This window comes from Natrix helvetica (assembly GCF_964273705.1).
Source record: "Natrix helvetica genome assembly, chromosome: 4".
Classification (NCBI taxonomy): Eukaryota; Metazoa; Chordata; class Lepidosauria; order Squamata; family Natricidae; genus Natrix; species Natrix helvetica.
The window spans coordinates 79,981,823-80,004,576 of record NC_138550.1 but is presented as its reverse complement, the minus strand read 5'-3'; the positions used below and the strand labels follow the sequence as shown (position 1 = coordinate 80,004,576).

The following is a 22,754-nucleotide window of genomic DNA, read 5'->3' as shown; positions in this document are numbered from 1 at the left end:
AACAACCCCTTGTAATTTATGTCTAAGAGATATAAGTCCTAAACTCACTACAGTTCAAAACAATTGTCTTTTCTTTCTATTTATGCAAAACATGATTTCCCAAGTATTTATCTTTGGGTTGAAAATTGCTCTTTTCTGAATCACAAAACATTTCACTCACTTTATAAGTTCTGGCTCCTGCATTATCACAACAATAAAAAGATTACAAAGCATATTTATAGTAGTTTAAAAAAAAAGAAATTGAGAGGTTCATGGGAAAATACTTATATTGTTATATACTGTATTTTCTTCATTGATTGGAGATAGAGGCTGAAAGAAACGAAAGCTATAGAATTCTCTTAAGAATTATTTTGTAAAGTATGATTTATTTGGATGGAGAAGGTAACATTCAAATAATCATAAAATAATTACAAGTTGGGATTGTGTGTAACTTTTGTCAAATAGAAATCCTTTGGTTTTGTCTTTTTCTGTGGTCTTTCAAGAAATATGTGATGGGTATGGATTCAGCAATAATGTTTAACTCCTTAATTTGTCCATGTGCTAAGATGAAATGAATGACATCTGCAAAACCATAATACTAATGACAGTTTTTTAAAACAAAAGACTAGATAAACTTGATTTAAAATAAATATTCACATGCCAGGGCAGCAGGGCAGAAATGCTTTAAGGTCATCTCACGGTAAAGGATGAGCTATAAAATCATGAGGGATTCTTTGTTTTCCAAAACCTTGATACATCACTGCATAGCATACAACTGCAAACGCCGCTTTATTGTGTGACACACCTTCCCCAATAATAGGTTGTGTGTACCCTTTTGTCTCCCTTGAAAAGTTCTTGCACTGGCTGAAGTGATGGGCTTCCTCAGTGTGGTTGCTCCTTTTCTCTGGTTGCTGCAGATTCAGACCAAGCTCCAAGCTCTGCTTTTAAGTAGTGTTGCTTTTGACTTCAACTGAGCTCCCAAGCAAAGTTCCATGCAGGAATCAAACCAGGATACGCTATTTACCAGAGCGTATGATCCTGAGTTGACTTCTTGCCTGCCTAGAATAGTTGTAAATTTATAGGTGTCACCTTCCTCTTCCTCACCTGTGTTACCTTTTCTCCGAACCTCTCCACCACACCATTTTAACATTCATTTTTGTAAGCTAAGGGGCAGAAGCTGCCTCTGAACATTAGCACATTCCTGAAAATGTCAGTATGGCTCAATTTGCCAGGCAGCTGGAATGCAGCATGGATGCTTGTGAATAAAGTGAATGAACGAACCAACCATCTCTCAAATTTCTGAGGCTGCAAATTTTTACAGCTCTTTTGAGAAAAACATGAGCTGCACTGGGAATGTGGGGGTGAGAAGACTTTCTGCCTGGTTTGCTGCAGCTGTTTTTCTCAAGCGTGGACAGCAAGTCCAGCTTCACTTCCTCAAGCATCTTAGTCATGAATTATTATAAAACAGATGTTTGTTCTGAGTCTTCTCTCATATTTGCAATGTAGAGATAATAGTGGTCTTTCTTTTATGTCAAGATTATAAGGATCAAGCATAGTTTCACTGCACAGAATACTAGTAATTAGTTTGCTACAGTATAATTATTCTGGCCTTCTCAATGTAAATGGGAGTATACCATATAGTGGCTCCTTATATATTTTTTCAGATTATTTTGCCAATTCATTGCTACTAAATGAAGAAATGAGTTCTTGGCTACTGATACACCACAAAATGTGCTTTCTGTCTAGAGCTGTGAAAATATCTGCAAAAGATTAATGACTCGCCCTTTGAATTCTTCAAAAATTCTTATCTTTTGGTGATAACTTCCATATTAGTTTTTCCATAGCATAAGATTCTCTCTTCTGTTGACACGTACTTGCTGTTTCATTTATTTTATAGTTGCTTATCAGGTGGGTTTTGGTAAAACATCTTATAAGAAGAACTCTTGGGGTGAAAGTGATAAGGTGATGAAGAAAGCAATTCATGCAGGTCATGTTTTGGTGATAAGAATTTGAGATCACTAAAATCAGCAAAAAATAATTTATTACCCTGTCACCTACAGAGAATCAGAAAAAATATATTAATACTATTCATAATTCAGTTTCTCCTACTATTCTAACCATAATCATTATTCCATGTGCTGGGTTCTAATCTAGCTGGGTTTCCATAGAACACAGATGCTCGAAGTAGAAATCAGAGTTTATTCTGACAGTTTAACACGGAGTACAGCAATTGAAAGTTAGATTATAAAGTTAGAAAGCTGCGGATAATAGTACTTATAACAACAAGGTTTTCAATTGTGAGGTAATGGACTTTGAGGCGAAGGTGTTAGAAGTGCATGTCACCCTGGGGACGTGTAAAGTACAGAAGAGCAAGGTCCATTTCTTATCCTGTGGGATGCGATCTTAGATGGATAAATCTTTTCCATGGTGTGAAATTTTATTAGGAATCTTTTATTAGGAATGCCATTTCTGCAGGAAAATAAATACCACAATGTTTTAAAATCTATAGTCTAAGAATGATGGTTACAAAGATAGCACAAATGACATCCTTCAAAATAAGAATGCCAAATCATTTTCATTTTTGGGCCAAAATCATTCAAGATTTGGAAACAGAAAACAAAATCTTAGCAAAAGGTATCAATATTGTACAATTTCAACTATTTTAAATTAAGATTAATTTTAAATTAAAATTGGGGTTCTGCAGTGTGAATCCTGTGTGCAAGCCCTCTGAACTGCAATGCTAACCGTCGGCTAATGAGGTGATCTACAAAAGATCTTGCTGATGATGCAGTTATCTGTATAAGCAGTTGAATGAAGAAATGTCCCTATTGATATGGCTAATAACATGGTGAGTAAATACCACAAGTGTGAGAGTAGCTGTGCCACTTTGGAGCAAACATTCTGCCCGAAAACAAAACTCGATCTATTTTCATAATTACTCCCCTGTCTTGAAATGAGTCTATCTAAATTATTTGCATACTTATGTCAGTATAATCTTTTTGCAATACTTTTTAAACATTAGACCCTAGATGTTTTCAACTAATGTGAAGCAATGCATATCAGTTATGTTTTTGGGAGAGGACAGAACTAAAATTCAACCTGTTTCAGGAGCACTGAATTTGGGACAGAATAAGTTAAAATTTACAGTATTTCAGGCTTAATCTGCTATAAAAAAACAAAGCAGCAAATCTGGAACATACTATGGACTGCACAACTAGGATTATAGATTGATTAGTCATGAGCGCTAGTTGGCCACTGCTTACCATTCCATTTACACTTGTGCTCCAGCTCTCTATATACTATTGCTAAAAAGTATTAATATACTTACAATATTTACTTTTCCTTATATTCTCAATTTGATGGAGTCTGCAAAGTAATTGTACTGTTAGGGGAATTGAGTATGCTCCCCCGCAAATATTGTTTTTTAAGTGACATTTTAATGCTTTTAATTTTTTGGGTTTTTTTAGCTTTTAACTTTGTATGCTGCTTAAGTTCACAGATGTGAGATGGGTGACTATATAAATTTACCAAATAAACAAATCCCCAAGAAGTATCAAATCACAGAGAACTAGAACAAAATGTTTAACTTTTCATACTTTTGTGTGGTTTTTCAGTATTCTAAAACACTCTTTCCTTTTCTTTGCAGATTAGATTCCCCCCACCCCTTTAATTTCACAGTAGATATTTCCATGACACATCTCTAAAAGATTTTTTGAATGGTCTAAAAGTTTTTGAATAAGGGCTCAATGTGCCCTGAAAATAAAACTTGTATTTCAAGGGCAAGAACAAACATATAAATTTCATGAAAAATACAAAATAAGATAATGGAACTTGCATTTTAACATACTTTTATCAATTTCATCTTAGTTTTTAGTTTACTTGCACAATACCATGCAAAGGACTTGAAAACAGATCTAAGATGCTCCCCTGTATAATCTGATATTATGACGTAGAGAAACTATATGGAATGTTTTCCAGATCTTCATTTTCTACTTTATAAATAGCAATAGGGCTTAGACTTATATACTGCTTCATAATGCTTTACAGCACTCTCTAAGCGGTTTACAGAGCATATTGCCCCCAACAATCTGGCTCCTCATTTTTACCAACCTCGGAAGGATGGAAGGCTGAGTCAAGCTTGAGCCTGGTGAAATTCGAACTGCCAAACTGCTGGTAGCTGGTGATCAATACAATAATACAATACAATAGTAGAGTTGGAAGGGACCTTGGAGGTCTTCTAGTCCAACCCCCTGCCTAGGCAGGAAACCCTATACCGTTTCAGACAAATAGCTATCCAACATCTTCTTAAAGACTTCCAGTGTTGGGGCATTCACAACTTCTGGAGGCAAGCTGTTCCACTGATTAATTGTTCTCACTGTCAGGAAATTTCTCCTCAGTTCTAAGTTGCTTCTCTCCTTGATTAGTTTCCACCCATTGCTTCTTGTTCTACCCTCAGGTGCTTTGGAGAATAGTTTGACTCCCTCTTCTTTGTGGCAACCTCTGAGATATTGGAATAATGCTAGAAGTAGCCTGCAGTATTGCACTCTAACCACTGCACCACCACGATTCTGAAATGTATGGCTTACTAACGTAGTAAACGAGGCAATCTGTGACCTGTTGTGTCATTGTTTCAGAAATATTTATTTAGCTAAACAGATCAAACAGAATGACTACTGCTGGGGGAAAAAACCACTGGAAGCGGGAGCAATTTCTGCCCAAAATGTTGAGGGCTGCTGTCCTACAGCATTTCAGCAGCCTTCATTTTTATACAGTTCACAAGAACTTTAAAGTAGATTTTTAAAAAAATATCCATTGTAAAGTTTGTATTTTATTATAGACTTCTATTGCAGATTTATAAAGTCAGCCATTTATTACACCACTGAAATTGAAAGCACGCAGAATGTGCACATTTGTGAATGTAAAAACTGAAATAATGTATTAAAATTAATCTATATTGGTATTTTTTACTTCATTATTTATATTATATGAAATGGCATAAAGAATAATTTCCATTGTAATTTTCACATTAGATTATACAGAAGTCAAAGCACACAGAGCATTAAATAGTCTGAGGAGTTCTGAGTGTGTGTGTGTGTGTATGTGTCTATTACTAAGCCACATTCTTGAATGTTATCTGCACTATTTGCATATATAAACTTAGTTGCACCATCCATAATTTTAGGTAAGTGTGCAAAAATGTGTTCTAAAGAATTCTCCCTCTCAGTTATAATAATTGCACAAACTAAATGAGAAATGAATGAAAAGTATAATTTAAAAAACTGAGAGGTCAACTCTTCATGAAAATATCACAATTTAGCCAAACCACTAAAAATAAATATCTGTTTAACCCCTTAATATTCACACGGCACTTTTTCACCAAGCAATAGCAGGATCAATCACTTTGAAACCACGTCACATAAATAAAAAGTGTAAAGCACTGAAAATGAATAAACGTTTTCTGTATATGTGACAAGTTCACATACACAAATATTGCTTTTAAGTTAGTACCCTGTGCCTATCAATTTATGCAAATAAACAATTCTGTCTAGAACAAGCAATGAATAGAAATGCACATCTATATCCTTCCTCTGTAAAGATACAATTGGTTTATATTGTAGTTTACTTGATAAGCACTGGGTTTCCACATTTACATACATTCCAATTGATCTATTGTACATTCTTCTTTAGTTTTATTCAAAGTTCACATACCTAGCAGCCCTTCTGCCTATGCTTGTAAGCTCTCTAACCAATGTGGTAACTCATCAACAAATTAAATATAATCTGTCTATACCACAGGTGTCAAACTTGCCGCGTCACATTGCCTTCACGTGATGTATTGCAATGTTTTTTCCCTTCAGAGCTGGGGTGGGCGTGGCCTGCATGTGATGTATCTGGCCCGTGAGCCGCCAATTTGAACCCCCTGGTCTATACTTTTTAGAGACTCAAAAACTTTCCATGTATAGCCCCCTATAGTGCACTGGAGTGGTACTAGCACAACTTTAGTTTATTGGTAGTGAAATGGAATAGACCATGTTTTGGATATTTGGAAACAGAAAAATGGCTCAATTTTTAGTTATGTTGTCAATAGATTTCTACATAACAATAATGTTCTGTCATTCATTTGGTTATTAATATGTATGAGAATGCTAGTTTGTACTTTGTCATGGGCTATTTATATATGAAAAGGAAGTAAGAAGATTTAATTATAATAGATATAAATACATGCCATATTATTTAATTCACATCTCTCTTGAATTAAATTCAAGCATATTCCTACATTTGAGATATGACTATTTCTCATGTTAGTTTTCAAGCCATAAAAATGCTTGTTTATTATTTTCCTCTTTGAATGCCATATGCTAAATAGATAAATAAATCCTCATTGAAAAATAAACCAGAAATTAATATATTTGCAAAGTATTAATGAGCAAAAGCTATAATCTAGAAAAGGTCAGGATATCCTACATGAAGTAAGATGTCACAGACATTTTGTGGAAAACAGGCTACCAATTTATAAAATCAAGGTAACCAACTGACCTTACCTCATATAATATTCTTCCACATTTGGTGGTAGCATGATAACATACTTTTGACATCAGAAATTTCTCGCACAGGAAAGATTAAACAGAGGGAAGATGTTAAGGAAATTTTTAGCTCTCCAGAAACAGAATGCCATTGACAATCTTCCACCACCACTTCATTCATAGTTGCCCATAATTTCTTTATGTGCTAAGAATTACTAATTCAAACAAAGTAGCATTATCACCATAGTCAAACATAATCATATATGCTACTGTTAACTGAAGAAAAAAAACAAATTATCACCCCAAATGTATAAATTTACAAAATGAATATCCTCCTAACCATACAAGGGACAGAAAATCTATGGCGCTCCAGTACCTCCTTTACTACTGACTATGTTGCCTTGGGCTGCTAGGAATTATAGTGTAGTCACTTTAAAAGAACCACAAAATTAATTCCTTACTGCACAATCACAATCTGAAAGGATCTTGCATTTAAAAGAAAGGGAGATGAAAAAGGCCACCAAAGTTTAGAAACAAATTGTGCCATTTTCTTGATCATCAATTCTATTGTTACTAACAGCATGCATCTGAAATTCTTATGGAAATATTTTGTGTATATTATGATTTTAACTTTAGTCTTTTAGCAGTTCATCTCAGTTTACAAATATAATCAGAATTCTCACTTGTACTTTATTAACAATCCTGCTGAAAATTTTTTTATACTAGTTCTTTTTTAAAGTTTTCCCTCACATATTTATGCCTTCAAGAGAGGTAGAATAGGTCATGCTTGCTGGTACTACTCCCGATCCTTGAGATCTACATACAACATAAATGAGATTCTATGTTGCACCAGGAATTCTTTACATACCTCTGATTAACCGCTCAATGGTTTACATAAGAAGCTGACTTGTAGATGCATATGTATATAATTGTGACTATATCCCATTTAAATTATTCAATCACAAATAGTTATAACCTTGCCTTATTTAAAAATGATGAATCATTTTTTTCCTCTGCTGTTTACATGATAAACTTCAAATATATAAAACAATATATTTTGACAAAAATTATCCTGAACACATTTGTAATTTCATTTCCAATTTTCAACAGTGCAATTGCATGTTAATCTCATCAGTCTTGTACATCAAAATAGTCAATAACTGTCTCTTCTTTGAACCGTCTCTCTGTGCTGCTATTCCCAGGCCTGAAAGTTAAAGCAAAAGATTAAAAGAATTTAGTAAAAACTTTGTGGGTGAAAAAAATACAACCTATGACTTTTCCTTACAGGAACATCTTGTATATACTTGACTTATGCAACAAGGCATTCTTTTGTTTGGCAAGATTAAATTACTCTAAGAAAGAAGTTCCCTGGTCACGTATGTGTGACTTAGTCAACTGTTCCACAAACAAGGAGAAAGGAGACCTGAAACAAGGGGACAAGTAAGTTTCCAGAGAGATCAACAGCTCTATGGGTCTTTATATCCTATCTATACTTGCTACAATATTTCCCCAATATCTACTTTTGTTCTCATTAATTCATGTAGCTACTTCCTTTACATTATTCCTTCTGTTCCACCATTTATCACCTCAATCATCATTGATTTCTCTCTTCTTCTCAAGGTGGCATCCACAAAAGAAGGAAGCCATCCTTTGTGTTACAGAAGTATCTGATCAAAATAAATATGAGGATAAGGTGAAAAGAAGATACCACAATGAACCTTCTTCAAATTTTCTGTTTTGAGAAGTATATCATTCCAACTTTCTAAGGATTGCCTTTTAATTAATTTTGAGGATTCTGAGGCCCTTCCATTTATATATTATACAAATTTAAATGATAAACGTAAGAACAAAGAAAATACAATATGCTATGACATTCTAAATTGCCAAGGATTATGTAGGGATTATTTCTTTTGATAATTAAGAGTCAGGTTCTGGCCTGTATTTTTTTCATCTTCTGGTTCAAACTTGTCTTTTTACCTTCTATGCTGGCTTGGCTATAATAAAGTTTCAAATTTAGTCTCAAATGATTGATGAGAAAAATAATCTGTGACAAAACACTTTTTACACTAACATTTAAGTCATATCTTTTCTTTCTTATTGAAGTGGATATCAACTAGGCAAGTTACTGATAAATACATTTATGTTAATATCAAACTATCAATAAAAATATATTAAAACAATCCAGGTATTTAAAAGAAATGATACTTACTTTTCTGATTGTTTGTGATGAGGAATAGGTGGGGGAGGCCTGGTCTGCTTCTCCTTCGTAAGTAGTGATGTCAGAGTAACTGTTGGGCAAACTGATTTCCCTCTACAGATAAAAAAACAGAAGCACTGTTACTTTCCTGCATGCTTATATTCAGGACCCATTCATCTACTAGCATTTGCATGCTTTCCAACTGCTAGGTTAGCAGGAGCTGGGACAAGTGATGGGAGCTTATTCTGTCTTGCGGCATTGGGGTCTTGAATCCCCGAGCTATAAACCTTTAATGGTCTAAGACTTAGTGTTCTAACCACTGAACTGCCACGGTTCAGTGAAGGCCCCTGAAGGCTCCGGAGGGCAAAAACTGACCCTACAGACAAACCAGAAGTCACAATTCCCAAACTTCTGGGTTCCCCGTAGGTCCATTTTTCGCCCTCTGGAGCCTTCAAGGGCCTTTAGGCGGCTTCCCTGAAGGTTCTGGAGGGCAAAAACCAGCCCCACGAGCAAACTGGAAGTGACTTCCGGTTTGTCCATAGGTCCGTTTTTTGCCTTTGGGAGGCTTCAGGGAAGCTCCAGGAGGGCATGGGGGGGGGGCTGTTTTCGCCCTCCCCAGGCTCCTAGAAAGCCTCTGGAGCCTGGGGAGGGCAAAAAAAAACTGTGCCAAAAGCGGGGAGGGGGTATCGCTGGTCATGCATATGGGGGTGGTGATGTCACACGCATAGCATTATGGATGTGGCACACCTGCGCATGACTCCCCTGTGCTCCCCCTGATTTTGGCACAGGAGAGAAAAAAGGTTCGCCATCACTGCCTTAGTCTATTCTTTTTACTGCATTACTGCGACTCCTATTTTGAAAAACAGGAATTTCGTAGGTATGGGGATAAGTATTTTTATAAAGCTAAATAGATGTTCAGGTTAGATTAATGCTTTCATTAAATTCCCCCAATTTGCTAAGAATGAAAAAATATACTCATGCCATATAGAAATATTAGTGACAAACATCATGTATGCTGAGGTATATAAACAGGCTTTTCTCTAAAAAAATCCTGACCTCTTTGGACTAGATATTTATGTGGATTCTTATTTTGTTTCAAATTATGTTTTAATTAAAGTATTATAATGTTCCTATAAATAAAGAGAAACTAAATAATCAAGGACAGTTTCAATGAAGAAGTGATCATGGGAAGATATCTTTCCTAAACACAAATATATTAAAATTCCTGGCACACAAAGAATGCTTAAAATGTTTGCACAATATAAATGTAAAATCAAATGGATTCAAATACAGAACATAAAAATTATATTGTTTATTGGAAGATGGTAAATTTGCCATTTATAACAAGAAAACAGAACAACATACTTCACCGCACTGATAACAACATTGCGCTTTGGTTCGTTATCATAGCTCACACTCTCAATGCCGTAAACCTGAGCAAGTTCGTGGATGATTCTACGGTGTTCTCGGTTCATGGGTGGAAAACAATGACTCTTCTTTGTGTGCTTGCTCTGCATTGGAGAGATATAATATTTTGATGAAGTTTGGAGAAGACTGAGCCATACCATCTATGTTTGCTTTATATATGGAAAATTGGGTAATGATTTTAAGTGTAGCCAATTCCTTGGTATATATACTGAACAAAAAATCCCCTGTGATTAAGTCTCGGAAGATCTTTTTAAAATTTATCTTATATCCATTTTATATACTTATATACCTTTTATGCATCTCTTTATATTCTTACAATAAACAATTTTATAATTGAACAGAGCTGAAATAAAAGCCCATACTTAAAGTATTAAACTTGAAAAACATTGCTAGTTGGTGTTCCAAACAAACACCTCCTTCCTTCTGAACTAAAATTAAGAAATATGACACCACTTGCATACAAGAAACCTGAGCCTTGAAATCAGAAGGATTCAAGTATTTTATTTTAAGGGCAATCTCACTTCCAATGATGAACATTTTCGTGGTGTCTTTGCATATTAACTGGTTCTAAGTTTATAATACATTAATTCTGCTTTACCTATTTGTCCTCCAGTTTCATATCTCTAACTCATAGATGAATTATGCATTTTATTATTTAGCATCTATATTCCTCCTCAGCTGTTCATGTCCCACACTGAATGATATCTAGAACATCTGAATTTTATATTCTGAAGGGATACATTGCTCTTACAAATCTCAAATGAAGCCAAACACAAATCTTTACTTGCTATTATTATGATTTAATGGCACCCTTCTTTGTTGTGAGGGAATATTCCTCCTGGAGGTTCCAAAGATTTTGGAATAAACTAAGGAGCTGGAAGCTATTCCAAATGAAAGTTAAATGTGATTTTTATATATGGGATAATTCTGTCATGGGTAGTTGTAACAAAGAGCACACCTATTGAAAATGGAATGATTGACAAGCATTTTTATTGGTTTCATCTGAATTGACATGCATTGTAACTTCCTTTCTATTGGCAGGTGTCTGGATAATGACCATATTCTAGTAAACCAGACTGGCAGTTTATGGCCCTGACCATAACCAGAAATCCTTGATGCATATTATTCCTCATCTGGACAAGATAGTGTGGCAGGACCACATATGCCCTGGCAGTCTCTATAGGATCAGATTTAGAATTTAAAATTAGATACTCCAATTGTGATTGATTATCTATTAATATAATAGTTAATGATTTCAAATAAATAAAATAGAAACCCTATTGCTCAATATAGAAACTGGACTCAAGCTATCACTTTAAATGTTAGTTTAATGAAGAATGTAACAGCAAAAAAAAAAGTTATGAAAAACTGTAAAGTATATAGAGCTTCATGTTGCACTATTTCTTGAGGCAGCAAACTTGAGAGATACAAATTATGAAATACCTCTAAAAAAGAAGCAGCAGTTTAAAAATGTGAAAACAAATTGCCCAAATCATGAAAGCAAACATTTCTTCTTCATTCTGGCACTTTATTTTTCCTGCTCTTTCTGAAGATCCTTCTTGAGAGGTTAAATATTTTAATTCAGTGACACTATCATTCCATTCTCTTCCTACTCTTATATGCTTCTACATATGAAAAGAACAAATAGATTGTTCCCTAATGTCCAAATTCTCTCAATATTTTCTAGAGAATTAGGGAGGGTGCCTTCTGCAATGCTTTCTCTATCTCCGTTCCTTCTGTGGCTGAGATATCTCTTTTAGAACAGTTGTCTGAGTTGCAGCACTTCATGCTGTCTCCCAAGGTTGTTCTGAGAGCCCATTACACCTACATTTCTAATTATTTGCTTAATGCAGAGATTGGCAAAATACGGGATGCAACCAACAACGTTAGACAGCACATTCAATGGTAGTACTTTACAGGAGCATCCTTATCCATACCACAGGATATGTTAATTATATTTTTCTCTGCTGTCTTTTTTATAGCATACCTTGTTGTAAACATCTAAATATTGCCAAATATTAAATAAAGCCAAATGATGACAATTTTTCCAGCTCACAGGATGCCAACTACAACTTTTAGGAATATCACAAAATTTGTGCAACTGGCATTCCAATCTGTCAAAAATGGTTTAGATTACGACAGTGTATTTAATTTTATGCAACTGTCCATAGTAAACATGTTGATTGTGTTACTGGCTGTTCCCTACAAAATGTAAAGTTTAGCACTGGATTTAATTGCTTTCTGCCTATATTACTATATTGGTTTTGATAGAAGATTTAAGACTTTATGTACTTGGAAGTGAACATGTTTTCTACATTACCAACCTTATTGACTGCTTCTATAAGAGCTTTCATTTCTTTCTCAACTTCACTGACAAACTTTAAATCTTTTCTGCAGCAGAAAGAAATAATAATTAGGACAAGAACAACAGTTCTGTAACTAAGGATTTTTCTTTCAACCTATCGTAAGCTTCCCCCCTCCCAGCATAAATTGAATATATCATCAAATGTTTCTGATTTCCCATAAATTTCATTTTGTTTCTTAGAGAAGGAAATTCATTCTGTTTTTTTTAAACTCTTAAGATTGTAATTCCATATATTTTAAAAATAATGTTTTTTAAAATGAAAGTATAGTCTTCCCAAATCTGTGAAGATGTGGTAGGAAAAATTATCCTTTTGATATCCTATAGTTGTTAGAACTGATCAACAATTTACAATGCCTTTTCTAATGTTGTAGACACTTTTATGCATTGTGGACTGTGCATGTATGTCATTGGAATGAGCAGTGACTGATTATGTGCCACCATATTGGTGCTGTTAGAGACCATGTACATTTTCTCCATGATAATCTCTCTTTCCACAACCTAGTCCTTCAGGTCTTCCAATAGTGTGTACTCATTGCAATTGAGTTCATCCACATTACTGCAGGTTGTCTTCTTCCCTTTTCTTCCACCTTTCACGATTTTATATGCTCCCCAAGAGAGCTAGGTTACTGCATCATGTGGCTAAAGTACGATACTTTCACCCACGAGTGAATATACTGTGCTGATACATTTGTTTGTTTCTTTGACTATCCACAGTATTGTCAGAAGTCTTCTTCAGCACAAAGCTTCAAAAGCATTAATGTTCTTTCTATCCTGCTTCAAAGTTCAGTTTCCATACCCATAGACTGTCAAAGGAGACCGTAACCCTGCTCCATTCTGTTCTTTGTAGATACAGAAACAAAACAGCATTAGAGCCTTCATAGCTATCTTGTGATCTATTTCTTGACTGTTGCTTCTTTTACTGTTGATAGCTGCTCCTAAAATCAGACTCTTTATTGTTAAATTTAATTTAAATTGTTAAATTTAAGGATGGCTTTTATACCAGTTGCTTGGTCTTAATTCCTTTTTTTTTAATTGTACTCCTTGATTTTCATTTGCTAGAACTAGAATTTTAAAATCATTTGAATTCTCAACTATAAAGAACCATTGTCAATGTAGCACAGGTTATTGATGCTTCCTCTAGTTTCAAATCTTCATTTAGATTATATTCAACATTTATAGGAAGAATAAACAATAGGACTGTAAATGTCTACTGCAAGTCCGGCTGTATTGGTCTCATTGTGGCACAGGTAGTCTTTGTTTAGCTACTACAATTGGGACCAGTTGTTAAGCGAAGCCTGTAGGTGAAACCGCAACTGTGCTTATGTCTTACTTCATCTTACAGACCTACAAAGGTTGTAAATATGAAGATGGATTTCATCATAATCATAATTGTGGCCGCCGTATAAGGCATTTGCTAAGTAAGGATTACCTGTGTGGTAGGGTATTCCTGGGAGGGATAAGCAAAATGCTAGGAATGTATGGCAGGAATATATAATCCCAGCAAATCACCAAAGGTGTAAAGATCATCCCAACTGCCTAGGTAAAAAAATACCAGATAGAGTCAGTATGTGTTCCATTGATTATAGAAAGGCTTTTGATTGTGTTGACCTTGTCAAGCTGTGGAAGCCCAGAAACTTCATTGCCGTCATGCAAAAGCTATACGCAGACCAAGAAACCAATCTAGATAGAACCTGGTAGTTTGATGAAGAAAAATAATGATGCATACCTTCCATCCTCTTTCAAAACATCACTGTACTTGGGTGCAGAGGCACGAACATTGAATGGATCAGAATTGTCATCTATGTGAAGAGCCTCAGCAAACCGTCTAATAATAAATAAATAAATATTTAATGTTATCCGGTCTAGCAACAGTCAAATCCCAATTTTTTATTTACTGTTAGAGATTATCTATTTCCTTCCAGTCATATAATACTTCACATATTGTTTATTGCATTAAAATCAATAAAGCAATTTACCTACCTGTTTCTTTCAAGAGCCAAGCATTCTTCATCACACTGCAACCTAAATGAACAAAACACAGACATATGATAAATGTTTATTTGAAAATGCTATTGCATTTATGCACAAAGAAAGAATATTTCACAAAACAGGAACTTAAATTTATCATGTCTGGCACAGCATTATGCCAGACAGAAATGCAATTGATAATCTCAGGTTAGCAACAATAATGGATTAAACAGATTGGAATATTACACAATAAATTCTGCAGGCATGCCTCCAAGCCAAAATTGCTATTTAAGAATCACATTTGATTTAATTACTTTATTAAAAGTTATCTTTCCATTTCAAATACTAAGGTGGTATAACAATTTTATATAATGAAACAAAATCAGTTAAAAACATATCAATAAATTGCATCAGTCAACTAATATTAACTAAAATATAATCTCGCAAACAACATAAAAGGCAAACACTAGCTGAATTTAAAAGGTCTTCCCCACTTATTCATAAATTAGTACCTCGTTTGCTTCATTTCTTTTTTGGTAATCAATCTACTTATCTCTACTGAATCTCCAAGTTGGGGATCTGTTAATTTAGAGGCAATCGATATTGCAGCTATTCTGAAAAAAAAAAGGAAGAGAATATTTTATGAAACATATACAGACCTTTAAAAGAAGCTGCAGAAATGTATGTATGTGTGTGCTAAGGAGAAAGTCAGACTGTATACTGTAATTTCAGAAATCTTTGCCATTTTGGGCTGAATTATTGCTTTAATCAGAGACAGTGAAATAATATAGCCTATGAGTGCAACTTTGGCATCAATTCTGCAATCTGAAAAAGTTAAACAAGTATCTAGTACATGTACCTGTGATTTTAACTACACTATTGTATTACTTTATTTCTTAACAGGTTTTAGTGTTAGATTTCAAGAATATCAGAATTTAATTCCCCCCCCTGAAATTGTAATTTTAAAATTAGATAACGCTCCCCTTTATATTTAGTCAACTGTTCAAAGATTAATCAACTTTTTCAAAGACCCTAACCCTAAACTCGTACACACAGAGATGTAAAGAGATGTTTCTAGCAGGCTCTCAGTTAATCCAGACCAAGTCCCTAGTTATAGGTCTGCTGAATTAACAACAACAGTAGAATTAATTTATTCTCTCACCTCCCCACGCTTATGAGAAATGAGTGATGGGAATTCTACTTTCGTAAGACTGACTACAGCCTATTATGTAGAGAATAAATAATATAAAGTATTAAATATTAGCAACTTCATACAGAGCCAAAATTATCTCTGGCACTAGAAACACCAGTCTGCTGAATGTTAAATATCTCCCAGGAGATGTGCATGTGCATGCGATATATATTACAGAGCCATCCAATTTGGAGCGAGAAAACTCATTATAGACATGTTCAATATGAACCAAGGGAGTAAAATTAACTGAGCAGGAGAATTGTCCATGACAATTAGATTAATTGATACTATTTGAATACATTCAGAAGGAAATGAAGTCATAGCAACACAAGATGCTTTTTATTCTTCTGCTTCTGTGCAATAAAAAAAATGCAGGTCATTGCCTTAACAGACCTTTGATAAGTACTTGCTGCTTCTGAGCAAATCATAGACTCTTTTCTTCTTCCACACTCACACTGAAGCTCAACCTACAACATCAGAAAAATAGTAATTAGTTTCACAGAAATTTAACATCATAATTACTAAGGAGCAACAAAGAGCACATTTACTTACTGGAATGAAATGGACTCTTGTTAATTTCAAGACAGCTTAGTTTTCTTACATCACAATTATGACACTAAACAATTCTGATTATTTGCTAAAATTTAAACTGAGCAGCCTAGAGGAGTTTTAAGGTAAAATCTATGAGAAGTTATGCCTCTTAAACATCTTGCAATGATAAAGACTCAACAAACTGCATTATCAAAAGTGTTGGGAGAGATATGTCCAGAGACCTGTATTTTGAAGGCTGCTTCAGGCCTCTCTACTGTCCGCTTCTTTTTACACCTGCATGAAACCACTGAGGAAAGCCAAAGCAAGGGTTTAGCCATCAGGAATATTGTGGTAATACCCAACAATATATCATGGTCCCAGGCCAAACAGGTTCTATAGTAGTGCTACTAACTGTGTACCCAGAAGCCATTAGAATCTGAATTGGACAGTAGGGACTGAAACTTAATCCCTTCAAGACAGAGAATCTTTGTGGTTGTGGCTAAAATTTTTTATTTATTTTATTTTAATTTATGAAATTTGTTTGCTTTCCATCTTCCTGGGAAGCGGCTCCGGGCAGCTTACAACAGTAAAAGCAATGAAACCACACAGACATATATATCTAACTGCAATAGAAATACAAATTCCAGGGGAAGACCATCTTTGATTGCCCCATTCAGAGGTAGTTTGCAATTGAGTCTTCCCCCAATTCATAAGTCCTATTCAATCAGCATGTGATTGTTGCGGCCAAGACTTTTGTATGGTTATATCTTGAGTGCCACTTGCAGTCATGTCTGTACTGATTAAAACATGAGTGCCTTAATCACTTCCCAGCTAAATTAATGTAACAAGCTCTCTACAAGGTTGCTTTTAGAAAGTATTCAGAAGCTATGGGTAGCGCAAAATACCACAGCCTAGGTATTTTGGGGTATGAGTACATCGCAACAGACTTGAATGCCCCACTGCTTTGGGAACTACATTGGTTGCCAGTTGGCTTCTGGATGCCAGCTGTCATTTTTAAGCCCTTATAAAACTGTGAGTTGGGTTATTTATTGGAACATATTTTCACATCTTCATCTACCCATTCAATCAGGTTGAAAAAGGTAAAAAAAAAAACAGGTTCTGTTTGAAAATGTTGTCAAGTCGGGTTTAGTAATTGGCATTTTTTATCCCCACTCCCTACTTTGGCATCCACAACATCTGTTTTGACAGGATATAAAGTAAACAAACTATGGGAAAGGTGGCCTAGGTAGCTTGGATGTCAACTTTCTTAGGCTATTTTAGATCATTTCGCCAGTTTAAGCCCAGGATCAATCTGCTTCAATATATCAATTAAATAAAGCATTAAGAAATCTTAGGATGAAGTGAAAACTTCAATGAGATTTGGGCAATTAGTATAGCATTTTTTTAGTTAAATAAACAATACAATTTGAAAGCTAGAAATACACATAGCAAATATTTCAGCAAAAATGTAACAAAGCAGTATTTATCTGAAATACTGTGCTTAGGTTATTTGCTGAAGTGGCATCTGTGCTTGCTTGAGAGGTGTAATGAATTGTCACAGCCACCTACCTTTGAACGGCAAGAAGTTGTAGGACAAGGTAAAGATGGATGGCATGGAGACATACATGGATGATTACAGTGAAGTCTAAGAATAGTGCATGGCTGTCTGCATTCTTCATCTATGAGGCATTCCCCCTTGTGACAGATCCTTTTACATTTGTGCATTCCACATTTTAACATTCGATCACAGGAAAGACCACAAGAAATATCAGTGAGGTAACAAGGAATATTGCTCCGTAACTGAATTAGAAAGAAAAAAAAGCAAAGAGATGGATGTCACCTGTGTTAGTAAGGAAGTAGCTTAACATGCTCCTTTTTAAAATATGGAGATATATACCATTACTGCCAACTTGATTGCAATCTCTCTGGCTGTCATTCTGAAAGCATATATACCCAAACCAAGGATGCTGCATCAATTCATCACAAATTACTTGAAATTTCAGATTTCTTCTTCATAGTGAGATATGCTGCAGCCAGATAAACTCATCTATTTTTTTCATGTCCTTTTTTGTTTTATTAAATCAAAGACAACAATAAAATAAACCTATCTAAAAACTTTTGTGCAGATCTGTGCACAGAATTGTTCACAAACAATTCAAACTTGTTATTGTGTACCTCAAGAAAAGAAGTAGGACAATGCTGTTTGGTGAAAGTGAAAATTTATCACATTGGTAGCTGTGGTTTCATTTAGTATTGAGACTATATTAGGTTAGGTTTTAATTGTACAGCCAATTAAATACATCAAATGGGTTTTGATTGTTTATACCTGACGTATTAATTATAGCTCCTCTCAAAATTAATTATTAAATATTTTATTTTCATCATTACTTAACTTTACAAAACAATGAAGTTTTACAAATTGTACAATTTTCAGGAAGAAATTAGGAATGAAAAATTTGCCTGAAAATGTTCTCCCCATATCATGAGGCAGCGATGGCGAACCTTTTTTGGCTCGCGTGCCACAAGTGGGGGGAGCGCAGGGGGGTCGTGTGTGGGTGTGCCGCACCCATAATGCAATGCGCAACCCCCCAGTGCGCATGCGCGCAGAACTCGTGACCCCCCATTTTTAAATGCTTTTTTCGCCCTCCCCAGGCTCCAGAGGCTTTATAGGAGCCTGGGGAGGGCGAAAAGAGCCCCCCCGCCCCCCCGGAGGCCCTCGGAGGCTTCAGGGACCGTCCGGACGTTCCCTGAAGCCTTCGGAACGCTTAAAACCACCCTCCGAGCAAACCGGAAGTCACTTCCGGTTTGCTCGGAGGGTCGTTTTAAGATTTCCGAAGGCTTCAGGAAAGCCTCCGGACGGTCCCTGAAGCCTCTGGATGCCCTCTGGGAGGGCAGGGGAGGCTCCTATAAAGCCTCTGGAGCCTGGGGAGGGCGAAAATTGGCTTTTAAAAAGGAGAACTCAGCTGGCCAGCGTGCGCATACGCGCTGGCCAGCTGACAGGGCAACGCCTTGCATGCCCTGACAAATGGCTCCGCGTGCCACCACTGTCATAAGGCATATATTAGAAAAAAAGAATGAATAATAAAATTTATCCCTAACAAAAGTAAAATACAATAGTCACTTACTTCATGTCTCCCCATACACCATTTCTGAACAAGGTATGTACATGGTGGACATTTCTCTTCACTATGACAGGAATGATATACTATATATATAGAAAAAGGAAAAATAAACACAGGAATGCTCAATAACACCTAATGCATTTTAGTATGTTATTTCAGCATTATATTTCCATTTTTTTTACTATTGAAGTAAGAGTGTAAATCAATTTTATGTTTGAATTTACTGTATTAAAAACTTCATGAAGGTATGAAGTTGCAATCCCATCCAAACTATTTCTTTTTTAATTAAGGTAGCAGTGAATTCTAACATATGAAAAATAGTCAGAAATCCTTTACAACAATAACTTTTATAAAGCTAAACATGTCAAGGTATACAAGTTTAAAGTATAACAAATTAGTCATAATGTACACATTATCTGTCAGGCATTAAAGAAAAATAAAAACATTCAGAGCCATACGTATCCTAAAAACAAAACAAAACTGGAAACAACCTGTCACACTTGATCTTGATCTAAACAGCTAAGGATGGTGGCCCTTTATTAATAAACAAAATCTAAGCTGGGATTTCAGGCTTAATTTCTCTACTAGAAACTATAGTAGTGTTTTAAATTAGAACATGCTCAGTGGCTTCTTCAGAATACACTAGTTGGAAAAGGCACTTCCACTTTTCTGTCAGTAGTTCTTCCATTTCTAGTAAAACATCTAACACAGGAGTGTCAAACTCAATTTCATTGAGGGCCGCATCAGGGTTGTGTTTGACCTCAGAGGACCGGAGTGGGCGTGGCCAGGGTGGGATTGACCAGTTCACCATCACTTGAGCACTCTGACAGAGAAAACGGACTCCCGGGTTCCATTTTTGCTGCCGGAGACACTGTGGGCCAGTCCTTCACTGTTTCCAGGGAGGCCCCGCAGGCCAGATCTAAGCACCCCATGGGCCACATTCAGCCCCCAGGCCTTGAGCTTGACACCCCTGATCTAACACAATGTCCATATCTACCTAATCAAGTTGCACTGATTTGTACAACAGTTTGTTCAGTAATCTGTGCAGCTGAAATTAAACTACTGGATATGACACTCACATATAGATGAAAATGGGGCTTAGAAGGTAATAGAAGCTTTCTGCTAGCAGAATGGTATTTCAATGCAACAGTATTAATCTTAGAATGTTACTCTAATATTTCTGAAATATCTATTATTTTGTTCCCTACACCACACATATTAAAATGTTTTGCACCTTTAGCAAATAAAAAAGTTTAAATCAGTGGTGCAACTCAGCTGGTTCTATCTGGTTCGGGCGAACCGGTAGCGGTGGGAGGCTCCGCCCACCCACCTGAATGTCATCATGTCCCGTTTTTATGCTCTGCGCATGCACGGAGGGTCCTGTGCATGAGCGGAGATGACACTCGTGAGCATGTGCTTACATTTGCGAACTGGGAGTGAAGGTAAGTTGATTTCACCCCTGGTTTAAATGTGTACTTTACCTGGATGATCACATTCATGAGGCCTGGTACATGAATTTTTACATTCTGGTGGTCGAGTACCACAAGGTACTGGGGGATAAATCACTGATCCACCACAATAACAAGTTAATTCCTCAAAACCTAGAGGAAAACAAAGGTAAAATAAATTACTTCTCAATATTAATTAATATTAATATTAATAGGGCTATGCAGTAGAGTTCTTTGGGTACAATTGTGCCCAAAAATTCTGTTGTTAAGTGAGACATTTGTTAAGTGAGTTTTGACCCATTTTATTACATTTCTTGCAACAGTTAAGTGAATCAATGAAATTGTTAAGGTAGTAAGCGAGTTATTAAGTGAATCTGGCTTCCCCATTGTCTTTGCTTGTCAGAAGATCGCAAACAATCACATGACTGTAGGACCCAACAACTGTCATAAATATGAACCAGTTGCCAAGCATCTGAATTTTCAACACATGACCATGAGGATGCTGCAAAGGTTGTAACTGTGAAAAGGTCATAAGTCATTTTATTAAGTGCCATTGTAACTTTGAATGGTCACTAAATGAACTATGTAAGTCGAGAAATACCTGTACTTCTCTTGTGGTGCTGTAGTGGTGCAGTGGTTAGAATACAATATTGCATGCTAACTCTCCCCATTCCCAGAAGTTCAATCCTGACAGGCTCAAGGTTGACTCATCCTTCTGAGGTGGGTAAAATGAGGAGCCAGATTGTGGGGGGAAATATGCTGACTCTGTAAACTGCTTACAGAGGGCTGTAAAGCAGTATGAAGCTGTATATAAGTCTAAGTGCTATTGCTATTGGTAAGTGATATCCAAAAGATGCTTTGGAAAGCATTGTAGTGCAAAAGTAGTACCCCCTGCTACTTGCTCCTTCCCCACATTGTTCAGTTGGTGTCAAATCTAAGACAAGCAAGTTGAAATGGATTTAGATAATTAGGAATCATGAATATGTGCAGTTGTACACTCAGTAACAACTCAATATTCCCAGAAAGAGTAGTCTTGCAATCAACCATTATTAAAACAGTCTGGGTTCTGAGAAGGCTTTGCTATATATAAATGGCATTCTCACTTCCTTAAGGTTTGTATAGGTATAACAGTGAACAAGACTACAATCTAAATGTAATAAGGGAAGACAGTGCATTCAATAAGAAAATTCCCACTGAAACAGACCATAAATAGCAGGCACCTAAACATAAATAGATGCCTAAAGCAAATGCCACAGGGCTTAGTCACTAACCTTCATTAGATTATGCATAAAGTACTGAATCATCAAAAGTATTTTAAACAACGAATTATATACTGACAAACTACAGACAGTCATGATGAATGCTTACTGGTCTGCCAACACTTTTGACAATTGCCACGGTGACAAGGTTCCTCACATCTGTGGATACCACAATTCAGTTTACGTCCACAAATCAAAGAGCACTTGTGCTCCTTATCCTAAAAAAATAAAAAATATTTGATGATCAGGAACTAAAAAATGATAAATAATTAGAAGTCTTCATTCGGCATAGAAATTCTAAATCAGTATCCAGTCAAAAGCATTGGTATATACTTGTCTTCTCCCAATAATGATAGTTAAAAAGTAGTATTTTATAATGATAATTTGGAGTAATATGCTGAGATTTTTTTATCCTTTCAAAATAAATTTCTAGCACTGCAAGCACACTGTTTTACCAAGTATCAAAAGGAAAAAAGCAAGTGCTGGAAAGCCTTTATATAGAATCTTCAACACTTTGAGGAAGCCTTCTTTAGCTATCATGTCCTTCATATCAGAAGATGCAAACTGTGGAACAGCTGCTCCAAAAGATGCTTTAATACACACAGAAAGAGATGTTAACACAGACAATCCTCTCTTAGACTACTTAAGAATTGCCAGAGCTTGAATTAGATTTTCAATGAGAGGACACTCTCAAAAATAGAAAGATGAAACAGTCACTAAATGATCTTGCCCAAACTAATT

General features: G+C 35.7%; 1 protein-coding gene across 3 annotated transcripts in view; it reads right to left on the bottom strand.

The window, feature by feature from the left end:
• Positions 1–499: 499 nt before the first annotated feature.
• The window catches only part of NFX1 (nuclear transcription factor, X-box binding 1), a 46,103-nt gene continuing 23,848 nt past the window's right edge, over positions 500–22,754 (bottom strand). The window contains exons 13-25 of one of the 3 annotated variants that reach the window (XR_014175416.1): positions 22,123–22,231; positions 20,788–20,907; positions 19,310–19,389; positions 17,754–17,984; positions 16,047–16,120; positions 14,974–15,075; positions 14,474–14,515; positions 14,220–14,318; positions 12,453–12,519; positions 10,066–10,211; positions 8,713–8,814; positions 6,522–7,707; positions 500–2,448 (exon numbers count right to left, since the gene is read on the bottom strand). Coding sequence is in view for 2 of the 3 variants with exons in the window: in XM_081953375.1 (XP_081809501.1) it covers positions 7,635–7,707; positions 8,713–8,814; positions 10,066–10,211; positions 12,453–12,519; positions 14,220–14,318; positions 14,474–14,515; positions 14,974–15,075; positions 16,047–16,120; positions 17,754–17,984; positions 19,310–19,389; positions 20,788–20,907; positions 22,123–22,231 (1,245 nt within the window). In the remaining variant the exon portion in view is untranslated. Of the gene's footprint in view, positions 2,449–4,414; positions 7,708–8,712; positions 8,815–10,065; positions 10,212–12,452; positions 12,520–14,219; positions 14,319–14,473; positions 14,516–14,973; positions 15,076–16,046; positions 16,121–17,753; positions 17,985–19,309; positions 19,390–20,787; positions 20,908–22,122; positions 22,232–22,754 lie in introns of those variants that run through there. The other 2 variants (XM_081953376.1, XM_081953375.1) reach the window with 2 other exon arrangements.